General features: G+C 41.8%; 1 protein-coding gene and 1 long non-coding RNA gene across 2 annotated transcripts in view; one reads left to right on the top strand and one right to left on the bottom strand.

Moving 5' to 3' along the window:
* Nucleotides 1-4,423, bottom strand: LOC137373780 (uncharacterized). Its single transcript, XR_010975694.1, has 3 exons — nt 4,130-4,423; nt 2,887-3,449; nt 1-1,710 (listed from the first exon to the last, which is right to left on the bottom strand). It is a non-coding gene; the product is annotated as an uncharacterized lncRNA (long non-coding RNA).
* ero1a (endoplasmic reticulum oxidoreductase 1 alpha) overlaps nt 3,570-12,751 on the top strand; it is a 29,570-nt gene continuing 20,388 nt past the window's right edge. The window contains exons 1-5 of the mRNA XM_068039131.1: nt 3,570-4,026; nt 10,132-10,251; nt 10,346-10,429; nt 10,707-10,745; nt 11,767-11,852. Of these exons, the coding sequence (XP_067895232.1) occupies nt 3,922-4,026; nt 10,132-10,251; nt 10,346-10,429; nt 10,707-10,745; nt 11,767-11,852 (434 nt within the window). The 5' untranslated portion in view covers nt 3,570-3,921. The remainder of the gene's footprint in view (nt 4,027-10,131; nt 10,252-10,345; nt 10,430-10,706; nt 10,746-11,766; nt 11,853-12,751) is intronic.

The following is a 12,751-nucleotide window of genomic DNA, read 5'->3' as shown; positions in this document are numbered from 1 at the left end:
CAATATATTATTTCTGCTTTATTAATGTGTAGTTAATCGTTATTTTTTGGGACTAGCTTAGTCAGAAAGCTAATTAATGGCAAGCATTGATGGTTACAGAGGAGTAACAGACATTGCCTTTATTGTGGAGGATGTTTTGTCTTTGTGTTCAATCTTCACTGAATTTTCACGTGAGTTTCCAGTTTTGCACTCAACAGTCTGTGGGACATGGCTTAACATGCAGGCTCAGCTGGCCCTTGGTCGTATGCATTGTAAAGGAGATTGTCCGAGTTTACTCCCAACTGGACTAATTGAAATGGTGTAGGTGCACTCAAAGCACTGTAAAGATGGAGCAGGATCTGATTTAGTGCTCATGGTAGGATGATGGACACATGTCCAAGTGCGGCACAGATGTCCATGGTAACAATATTCATGAGCGAGTGCATGTAACAAAACTCCACTCCCTGTGCAATTTTTTATCGCAGAGGACGTAGGTTTTGAGTTTGCTCCGCAAGGGAGGCTAGCAGGGGAAGGTCTACATCTCAGGAAGGCAATGGAGTTCAGGCCAAGGGGCAATGGTTATGTAGGTGTCTCGCTGTTGGGCTAACCGTGCATTTATAAGGTTGTCCCTGGTATCTCATGCATGTCTTTCCATAGCCCTGGCATCCAGTAAAGGAAACCTCCTCCTAAGGTTCATACAATTCATCCTCATCTAAGGAGGAGTGCGGCTTCTCTCTCTCATCCTGTTGCAACAGATGGCCAGGTTGTGCAGTGCACAGCAGACTATGATTATTCGTGATACTCTCTGTGGTGTGTACTGCAGAGTTCCTCCAGAGCCGTCAAGGCAACAAAAGTGCATTTTCAGCAAGCCAATGGAGTGTTTGATGATGGCAGTGGTGGAGGCGTGAGCTTCATTGTACCGCTCTTCTGCTGCAATCTGGGCATGCCTCTCTGGTGTCATCAACTATGTCCACAGGGGATAGCCCTTGTCACCTAGGAACCAGCTGTCAACCTGGGCTGGGGCCTCAAAAGTCTTGGAGCTGTGAGTTGCGCAAAATTTATACGTCGTGACAGCTCCCTGGGAAATGAGCACAGACACTGCAAAATTCTTTGCCTGTGGTCGCAAACCAGTTGAACGTTCAAAGAGTGAAAGCCTTTGCGATTCACAAGTGCAGCTGACTGCTTCCAGGGAGCTCTAATGATCTCATGAGTGCAGTCGATGACCCCTTGCACGCTAAGGAAATGAGCAATGGCACCGAAGGCTGAAAACCTTGCCACTTGGCTATCTTCATCTGTGGAGAAATGAAGTCATTGGCACGATGGAAGAGGGCATTGCTTACCTCCTTAATGCACCTGTGTGTGGCAGCCTGTGATATGCCACATGTCACCCGTTGAGCCCTGGAAACGACCGCTGCCGCAAATATTGAGTGCCACAGTCACCTTGAGGGCCACTGGCATAGGGTTCCCACTAAATCCATGTGGCAGCAGGTCTTGCTGAACAATTCCACATCTCTCAGTGACCATTTTCCAGGACATCCTCAGTCGTTTCAGGCATTGCCTCTGACATATGAAGGTAGTTAGTCCTTGTCCTGAGGATGCAGTGGCATGCCAGTGCCCATCTTCTATGATGTCTTCCCCAGATAGCATCATTCTGAGCAGCTTCCCCATCTTGTGCTGTCTCAACTGCGGAGTGGCAAGAGCCTTCACTGGTCGCATCCTCTCCTCTTGCTCCTGAGATTGTACGAATATTGGGTGTATGAGACACATGTTATTGCAGCAATATAACTGTTTGAATAAGATAGACAGTAATATGATACCATGTTTGTCAATTGTTTTCATCCATAGAACTAATGAACGGTGAGTATCTCAGCTCTTCCCATTGTCCACACCAACAACGCCACCCCCCCCCCCCCCCCCCAAACACTGGCCTCCTCCCAGCTCGATCTGCAGTCCTGCCATGCCCACGTTAGTTTTCAATGACATTTACAAAATGGTGTAAGTTACCCTCCAAACCTAATCCTCCATCTTCCACTCTCCTCCTGTCACCGTCACGCTTGTCCCCATCACCCTTGACCCACCCAACATAAGCTTGCACCTCCCTCGGTAACCTTTGAACCTCCCTCCATTACCCTGGACTCCATAACAATTGAACTGGACATGCCATCTCTCCCCCCTGCCTATACCCATCCCTGTCAAAATGTCTACTCTGACCCGAAACCCTCCCGTCATCAGCCTTACTGTTGTCGTTTGATCCCGTGCCTCGTCCTTCGAGACCTTTGATTACTCAACCATGACACTGGACCTGCCTCCTACTGAATTGCACTACCCCCTGTTCCCTCTGCCAGCCAGCACCCTGAGTTTGACCCACAGGACCCCAATGTAGATAGTACTGACCACGCCCTTTAGGTCCCTTATTCATCTCACCTTCATTGACCGGAATTCCAACCACCACCACGAGACCCAGGACGCCCTCCTCTGCAGCTCCAAGCACCTGAACCCCACCCTCTGGCCTCCCTGGCATCCCTCCTCCACACCTCCAAGCATCCAAATCCCAAACACCGCCCCACCCCTCCCCTTCCAATTCACCCTTGCCAGTTCTGAGCTGCAGCCAAACATCCATTCCACTGTTGCTCTCCCTTGTTTCGCAGAGTTCCAGAAAGAAAACCACTGACCTCAGACACAACTGCACAAGGTGCACATCACCTTTAAATGAACATGAACCGGGTGCCAAGAGATTCCTATGCTTAATCTGACTTCATCTGGAAGGTTGATCTTAATTTTAATTTATTATAAGATAATAAGTATTCATGGCATGTAAATGTATTCAAAGTAGAAACCTGCCACAGGACAGCATGATGCCCGATCGGCCATAAACACACCGCTGACAATCTCCAGATTTGAACCCACCGTCAGAAAAGTGAAATTTCACCTCCCGCCTAATTAACTCATTCCGCCACCAGTTTCCTGCTCTTGCAGGCCCCATAAAATTCTCTGCAGCGTGTCCAGCAATTTCTCACCCCGCTTCTTCAAAGTATTTTGTAAAGCAGCTGTAATAATCAAATGGGTGTCTTGAATTTAATCATGCAGTAGAAGTATCCATTATAACTTAATAACTGCTAGCCAGCCAGTATTTTGACTGAAAGCATTATGAAATAATTCCTCTCAGAATCCACCTCGTATAAGCGAAGAGCCAACAAAGTATAATTCAATAAAATAAAAGCAATATACTGCGGATGCTGGAAACCTGAAATAAAAACAAAGTGCTGGAAATAGCAGGTCTGGCAGCATCAGTGGAGAGAGAAACAGAGTTAACGTTTCAGGTCAGTGATTCAACGTCATTTGCAGGAAGTCAATCAACTCGGGTTAAGGTAGAATCCTCAGTTGCTTATTTCGATGGAGCACAGTAGGAGATAACACAAAATCACTTAGGTGTGAGTCCTAACTGCCATGTGATTGATCAGACTGTATACCTGTAAATCAAACAAATATTTCAAAAATCGCACTTTTGCCAGCTCAAGAGTCTGATTCCAGCAACTGGAGTCAAACAAACACGTAATCAACGTCCTCACAATACAGAAAGGAAGTTGTCCCTTCTGCCGTTCCCAGCTCCCTGTTTTTAGTGCGGTACTAGGCACATGGTAATATTCGGCAAGTTAAACAATTGCATGCAACACATCACAACACATATTATTATAAAATAAAATGTGCCGCCACCGGAGGTTCTTGGATATTTCTGGTCGAAGATTATTGCGACGTGTGAGTTCAGTGTTACACACGAGGAAGTAAACGTGAAATTTACAGGAAGGCGGAGTTTCGACTTTAACAGCAAACTTTCAATGAGTCGAGTTTAATCACTCCGGTGCTCTCAACAATTACATTTTGCAGAATTTGTATTGGAACAATTTAGTTAACCATATAAAACAAGAATAAGTGGTTCTTATAATGTTTGCTTTGCTCTTTTTGCTGCTGGTCTGTATATTTCCAGTCTGGAATAAACAGGACGCTACTTTAAAGATACAATCGGATGCCCAGAAATGTTCCTATCAGGTAACAGACGGTGATTTAAAAAAAAATATATACAGCGTTGTTTCTTTCTTGTGAATGTGAGAGGATTTATCAGACCGGTGTAGAAGAACATTGTTAATCTTACTGTTACTCGTTAGAGAGGTCCCCTGGACAGCAGTGTGGCTAAGTCGATATTTGTTCGGTACAGTGCGAGGCCAGTTTGTTCTCTGTTCGATGCTGGTGTTTTAAGTTTGGATGTGATCGGGGTACCGCGCTGATATTGCTTTTGTCTAAGATACGACCTTCCCTCTTTCCGAGATGCGAACGGTTGGTTGAGCACGTAGGCAATGCGATATGACTCGGCATATCTCCGGTGTCAGAGTAAAGGCAAAAAAGACACCCGGCACTACTTACGGGCTTCTCGCATGTAGTTACAACTGGTTGGGGTGTGTGTGTGTGTATGAACATTTACAAATTGCCAAGCACCTTTCAGCGAAGTGGGTGAAATCACATTTATTTTGGTTACTAAGAATATCTGATGCATGTTATGACCAAGGTGGCAGGAATGTACTGTTTATTTTAGTTCCACTTCTCTACAGTTCGCACCATATATTTACCAGTAATGAAGTAAAACAAACACGCAAATTGAAATTTTAAAGTTCCCGTTTTACCTTAGCCCCTCACACGCACATACACTGGTTAACTAGAAAAAAAGGGATTTTTGTTTAGAGTTCTAAAACAGACCAAAAAAAACACGAGCTGAATACTTGCTCATTCTTGAAGAAACAGCAAATGAGATATGTTGTGTTCCAAAACTGGCATACAGTCTGCCTCCAAGTACACTGAGTCACTGGGATCTTTTGGAACAGTTCTTTTCAGGCGGCATTGCAAATTAATTTAGCAGGCTTTTCTTTAAAGACAGGAGATGAAATGAGTTGACACAGTGGACTTCTCAGGGTCTTTTAGAGAGGTGCTGGAAAGCTGAGCTGTGTTGTGGTCTTTTCTCCTTGCTTGGGAATTTTCTTTTCTCCTTGGAAGTTCTCCCTTTTTGTGCAGTTCAACCTGAACTCAAAACAATTCAAAAGCAAAATCGACAACAGGAGGTCAACACCTTTTGATCTCCATCAGTCCTGACCTGTCACTTCTTTGTAAACAACTTCTCCATGTTTCCAAAGTTATGTGTTGTTTATTAAGCTGGAAATCAGATGGTTTCCTGGAATGGCTTGTTTTCCTCAAGACTTCTCAGTGACCCTTTTAAAAAGACATTTCCAGGGACTGATTTTCAAAGTCAAGTGGCCTTTACATGACCCTGTTTGAAAACTCCAAAATTTCTTCAATCTTTCAAAAATGAATCCTCAAAAAATATATTTAACAAAACACAGAGGCACTTTTGTAACATACATTTTGAAATCATGTTTGAGAGTCACCAAGCTAGAGAATTCCATACCCACTGGTAGGGTTGCAGTGCTTCAACTAAAATATATTGAGAACACTTTGGATCAATATTTTCCTTTTTTATGCCCACTTTTTCTGAAGGTACTAACTGCTTGGGTAAAGTGAACCTAGATGGTGAGTGTTAGCCAGACTTGACTGGGGAGGGGGCATCACAACCATATCCAATTCCATCTTTGGTGGACATCCGTACCCGTTTAGCATGGAACACTGGATTGTGACCATGAGCCAGAACTCTGATTAACCTGTTCAGTCCAGTAGCTGTATTATTGGTTCTAGCTGTGCCATGCCCAGTTTACATGGTCTGGTTGGAACTCAAATTCTGGATGATGTGGTGACTTGTGTATGCAGAGCAACAGTTAGACTTTAAGTGTTTAGAGAGTATGGATATAACGATTTAAATTAATTACTGGTAGATTTAAAAAGAGTCCAGAGATGCAAAGGACCACCGTTATTTTTATACCTGGCCTGTTAACGGACTGAAGGTACATTTCATGCGATGTCCAACTGAAATTTGTGAGACACCCTCCATTCCCTGCCCAAAGAGTCTCACAACTTTGTCTCCTGAGACATCGGTACCTTGAACTGCCTATGCCCCAAGCTTTGGAATTTCCTCTCCATACCTCTCCACTTCTCTCTTCTCCATTTAAGACACTCCTTAAAACACACCTCTTTGATTAAGCCTGTCCTAATATTTCTTCGTGAACCCAGTGCTTTGGGATATCTTACTATGCTGAAGGCACAAAATACAAGCAAGTTGTTGCCATCTCTCTTGCGCGAGAGAGAGAGCGCGCGCAAGAGAGAGAGAGCGCACGCAAGAGAGAGAATCAGCCCTTCTGCCTCTGCACAGTTTCAGTCACTGACCTGTCGTCTTTGTCCAAGGGAAACTCCCAGCTTTCACAGAGATGGACAGATGGTCAGACGACTGCCTCAATGTATTCTCTGGAACATTCTAATGAGATTCAAGTTGAGGGGTTTCCATCTCTTCAGGATACCAATAGTTGCACTTGAAGTGGTTTGCTCTTTCAATGTCAATGTGTCAGGATGGCCTTGATTGCCGTGCTAATGAAAGCCATCTTAGATAATTCAATCACTAGAGCCAGCCATTGTTTTGGGTACAGGCTCATCAGACATGTGTCTTCTGTTGGAGGCCTTGGAATGTGTAAGGTGCTCAAATGCAAATTGTGGTGGCCATCTTGTGGTCAGCTTTTTTTTAAGTTAACTGTCGGATTTTTTTTATTTAAAGGTTTTATGTAAGTTTCCAACCGACGAATTAAACTTCCTCATTTGGCATATCATGTTTTCTTGAAATTCCAAAAACACTACTGAAAAATTGCCTAGTTCAAGAGCCAATGAGTGGCGTCCCTAAGTGCTCGCTCTCTCTCGCGTGCACTCCTGCCTCGCACGCTCTCCAGATAACAGCACAAGTTTGAAAACCGTCTGTGACTGTGGACTCTCTGAGCTTACAGATTGTTACAGACAGAGACACCAGTGGAAGAGAATCCCCTACAAGTCTGCCTCCAAAAAACCCTGAGCCAATTGGGCCAACCACAAAGTGCACTTCGACCAGCCAGAGACTTCAAGAATACAACTTCAGCCAGAAGGCCACAGAATCATCCAACCTCACAGACTGCATTAGTTTTTTTATTTATTCTGATCCAACCACAAATCTACTTCTTACTCTGTAACCTATTTGTGTGTGTGAGAGAGTTTGTCATGTTCGTGTGGGCATGAATGTGTAGTATATTTTTTTTAAAATTATTTTATTTAGATCAGATTCAGATTGTTAAGTATAATAAACTCACCACTTTCTTGTTTAATCCCAAGGAACTCTGTCCAATTGGTTCTTTCACAATCACAACAAAGGTAAAAGGTAAAACATTCACTGAGGTGGTAAACACATCCACTGTTTAAAAAGGAATAAACCCTTTTGTGGTCAAATAAGCGGAAGGACGATGGGAGCCTGTGACCCCCTCCTCGCCTGGCCATATCAGGAAATTTTAAAATCAAAACTGGATGTCATAATGCTTATTTTTAAAATTCTTCCATTTATTTATGAGCATTTTAATGTGGATAATGTGTTAGTTATTAAGTTAATACAAGTTGTTAATGAATTTTCATCAGTAAAACAAACACCATTCTCTTCTTGCTGTGTTTCATGGATTTAGTAAAGGTGACATCAATTTTAACTGTAGGTTCATTTAAGGTACACTTATTTGTACATTTTAGATACTAAAATAATAATCCTTTTTTCTTAAAACACAGACCTTTTTTTATAGTGTAGTGAAACATATTGGTTGGAAATAAACTCTAAATCTTCTTAATAGGGATAAGTTCTTTTTATGCCACAATATGGTAGTGATGCAAAATCATTCCCATTATTATCTATGGTGTGAGTTTTCGATCTCAGTTTATCTACATAGTGATGTGAAGCAAAAAGATTATTTTATTATTTTTGCATGGAACACAGGAAATAGGAGCAGGAGTAGGCCATTCAGCCCCTCAAGCCTGCTCCGCCATTCAACTAGATCGTGGCTGATCCTCTATCTAAACTCCATTTTCCCACACTACTGAACCTCCACAGCCCTTTGAGATAGGGAATTCCAAAGATTCACCACCCTCTGAGTGAAGAGATTCCTCCTCATTTCAGTCCTAAATGGCCTACCTCTTATTCTGAGACTGTAACTGCAGTAAAGTATAATCACAATAAGATCGTCCAATGGGGAGTCAGAATGAATTTGTTCAAAGCTAGTTTTCAACCATCAATAAAAGACCAAATTAATTGTTTAGATTGGTTTTAAACAGAAAAATTACAAATGGACATTTAAAAACATCTAATCAAAATAACATGCCAAGAATAACCAGGTCAGTGATATACCTGGAAATCCTGATGATGATGCATTTCTTTCACTATGAATGTGACCAAAATTTACAAATAAGTTCATGTATAATAAAATGACTTGCATTTTTAAACAATGTTTTACTCATAACTGTACTGCCTGTCTTCAGGTTGCAACTGTAGTGCACATGTGGTCGGTGAACAGCCTTCCTCACCGTAATCCCAGTGCCACCTGAGCTATTTCTTCCCTGAGATGCCATTGTAAGTCATTGAATAAAAGACCATTGCCACTGAGCGTTTTTTAGAATGTTCTTTAAAGTCCTAAGGGGACTGATTTTTATGCATTCAAAACCTATTCATTTGCGCAGTTAAAATCAGGCCCCTAGTGTCAGCTAATTGACTTTCAGACAGTTGTGATGTAAAAATGTTTCCCTTATTAGACTTCCAAATTGGATTTTGACAGGAAATATAGTTTATGCTCATAAACCTGGACTTGAATTCATCCTGTATTATTCTATATTTGCATTTTTGGTGTGGGTTAATATTCTTACATGCAAATTCCCTACACCCATGCTGTCCTATGGAACTGGAGTGGCAAGCCAGCAACTTTTATGGATATTGTCATCAAGATCTGTTTGAGTAATTCTGCAACAGAAGCTCCTTCACCTTTTCCACTGCCCTTCACTTCTGATATGTGCTTTGTTGCTAAAGGAAATACAAATGTTAGTGGAGATGCGGATTTGACCACTAGAGAACAGATACGGCACTCTTTCATTACTGAAATATTCAGCATTTTTTGTTCTCTTATCCCTTACTGCTGAGAATCTAGCACTGTACTATTGCAAAGCAATCCATCTACCAGCCAGCTTATTTAAAAATGTAAAACTCAAACTAGGAAGGATATCTTGAAGTTCAGGCAGTCTGCTCTTATAGAAAAATGGCAAGCTTTGTACCTGCAGCAACCTATTGCCAGTATGCAAATCTTTATCGGTCTCACTTTAGACATTTGGTCATGCTTCTGAATGGGATTCCCTGGAATTTAGAAAGTTAAAGGGATACTTGATCAAAATTTTCAAGATATTAAAGGTAACTGATAGGGTGAATAGAGTGAAACTATTTCCGACGGTTAGGTAGTCGAGGACTAAGGAACATAACCTAAAAATTGGAGCCAGATTTTTCAAGGACTGAAGTTAGGACAAGCTTTTACACCCAAAGAATGGCCGAATGTTGGAACTTACTCCCACAAACAGCAGTAGATGCTCGGTCAATTGTTAATTTTAAATCTGAAATTGTTAGATTTTTGTTAACCAAAGGTATTAAGGAATGTGGGGCAAAAGAATTAGGTCACAAATCAGCCGCAGTCTCAGTGAATGGGTGGAACAGGTTCAAGGCGCTAAATGGCTTATTTATTGTTCCTATGTTTCTCCATTTTATATGACAGCACTGAAACTATAAATAGTTGATTATGGAACTATCATTTTGCTCTGGCTGTGTGCAGCCTGAGCTATCAGCCCACTTCTCCAAGTCAGCAATGTAGTTTTCATACTGTTCGGCTGTATGGACCTTCTTCTGACATTGAGCAAGGTCTGTGGATAGCATTGTAATTTAACTTCAGAGCAATTGCACTCGCACAACAAAGCATTAAGGCCATAACCGATCCAATTGCTTGGGTGAAATTAGGCTTTCTTTGCTTTGTTGAGCTGTAGCTGGTAATAGTATCCCTTTTTGAGCAATTTTATTTCAGAAAGCAATGTGATTAAAAATGGTCTATTCCCAGGGCAATGACTATATGTCAGAACTTTTGCAAGTTACAGGAGATTGCAAAGATGATAGTTATTTAAAACCTTTAACCGTAGGTAACTGGATACCTTGATGATTGCATTTGTGATGTTGAAACTATTCAAGACTTTAACAACAAGAAGCTATTCCCCAAAGTGCAAGAACTCCTTGAAAGTGACTACTTTAGATATTACAAGGTATGCTGTTCTATATCTTCTTCAACATTCATAAGAATTTGATTATTTAATGTGATTGCTACACTTGTTTAAACTGTTTCTACAATCTTTCCAGGTGAATTTAAAGAAGCCTTGTCCCTTCTGGTCAGATAGTAGCCACTGTGGTCTGAAGGATTGTGCCGTTAAACCATGTGAGCCAGTAAGATCATAATTTCTTAAAGTTTTTAAACCATGTAGCAAATGCAGAGAAAGGAGTATCAGGATAAAGGTAAATTTAAAAAGAATAAGGACAGGGAGTGACCATTATCAGGGATACACTGTGCAATTATTTATTCACTAAATATTTGGTACTTTCCCAACCTAAAATAGGAACTAATTAGACAAATCTGTAATGGTTTCTCATGGGGCATGCAAATTACACTGTTTTCCATTATAATTGATTTCACAAAATGCATTATATATTTTCTTTTCTTCAGAATGAAGTCCCAGCTGGAATTAGATCAGAAAGTTTTAAGGTAAGGTATTTGCAATAGCTTCAATTTTATTTCATGCTGTATTTGATTGTATTTAAAATGTATAAATGAATTACTGCATAATTTTAAAATGTTTGATTTCATTCAAAGTTTATTTTTACCCGAAAATTGTGTTATAAAACTGGATTAGGTATTCAGTTATGGGGAATCTATGGTGTAAATGCATTTTTTTGTACAAGATTATGACTACCAGATTATCAGTATCTGCCAGGTATTGATTTGTTCTAGCAAATGTCAGGAATAATCAATAGGACAGTAACATTATCCAGGGATCCAGATGGGACCTCAGATCACAAGGTCAAAGCTTTGTGTTCTGTTATGTCACATTCTTCTCCATTGGTTACGTACTGTAACATTTCAACTGGTTTGCAGAGCTGAAAATCCTTGGCAACAAATGTCTATATTTAGAATTACCACAGATGGCGGTGACTATTTTAAGTAAGAAAAAGTGTGATATTGATAGTGTGACCGGCACGGGTATTTTAGGGTATTCATTTGTATTGTGATTGGAGTTTGGGTTGTTATATAGAATAATAATGTAAGTACAAGTTCACCTGCAATCAGAGACTGCTCTCGTGTGATTCAACCTCTCGCTATTGCTTATCCTATCCATCCATTCCACTGCCATTTCACCTGCCACACCAAGATCCCTCCTCCTACTTTCCTACCCCCATCTCTGCCTCCAATGCTCCTACACCCAGAAACAACCCCACTCACCTCCTGTGCTCCCACCACTTCCACACCCCTTGTACCTCTCAACACTCCCACAACCTGAGATCCAAGTCACAAAGCCCACACCCACTCCCACATATCCTTCCCTCCTCCAGCACTCAGATCACTGAACCATCCTCCCTTCACTAAAAAACAAATCCCTCCTACCCGAGTACCTAGTACAAGTGATGGGTATGGAAAATTTCTGATGTGAGCGTTCAGTAATACAGTTTCTGATACTATGGTAAATGTGTAACAAATGACTGACTCGTGTAACTCTATGACCTTCCAGTACACTGAGGAAGCAAATATCATTTCCCAACATGACCGTGAATGTGAAAAGGCTGAGAAACTTGGTGCTGTTAACAATTCTTTGAGGTAATTTGATGATACACAAAGGGTCTATAGCCCTTAAATTCTACTCTCTCTCATTATTTCACAACTGTTTCATGTAGAAATGTTTTGCAGTCTGACCTAGAAAGAACTGGCTGTATCTTATTAGGGCTGTTTCTAACTCTGACCATCAGGAGGAAACTGGGAGGGCGGGCAGTTAAAATTGCCACAGCAACTTAACTCCACCAACCTGGCTGCCATCCTGTGGGTTGCAGTTTTGATGTGCTGTTTTGAACATTCGAGAAGGACATCTGCAGAACCCTTTAAACATGCAGCTTGGGCTCCAATTAGGTTAGCAGAGCTTGGTTGCAATATTTAACCTGAAGTCTTGCCAGTCCAATCCTGTGGCAAGAGGAGCTGGGACCCAGAAGAGGCCCCTCAGGGTCCTTAGACCACTCCTTCCCCATGCTTCTTCCACCCCCCCCCCCACCCCTCCCAAACCCCCCACCGATCACCAAGCCCTCCTGATTTCCTTCCCTATCTCTTACCTGGTGGATGTGGGTTCAGTTGAGGCATTCAAAAGGGAATTAACCTGTTATCTGAAAAGGAAGAATGTGCAGGGCTATGTGGAGAAGGCGGGGGAATGGCGTTAGGTGAATTGCCCATTCGGAAAGCTGGTGCAGACACGATGGGCCGAATGGCCTGCTTCTGTGCTGTAACAATTTTTGTGATTTTGTAATTCTGAATATCAGGGAACTTTCTTTTGGCTCCCAAGTAGCAGTGCCCTACTATTCAAAATGCTGCTCCCTCCCACCAGCTAAAATGTCTGAGTTTGGGCAGGATGTGAGAAGGTCTACAGATGAGGCCTGGGTGTTAAAATTTCTTGGGCCACATGCTGCAGAGGGCCAGACAATTTGCTATCTGCCTGAAGTGATGCCTGCATT

Source organism: Heterodontus francisci, chromosome 9 (genome assembly GCF_036365525.1).
Source record: "Heterodontus francisci isolate sHetFra1 chromosome 9, sHetFra1.hap1, whole genome shotgun sequence".
NCBI classification, from domain to species: domain Eukaryota; kingdom Metazoa; phylum Chordata; class Chondrichthyes; order Heterodontiformes; family Heterodontidae; genus Heterodontus; species Heterodontus francisci.
The sequence above is the reverse complement of the archived record's forward strand: the minus strand, read 5'-3'. Positions and strand labels throughout refer to the sequence as shown.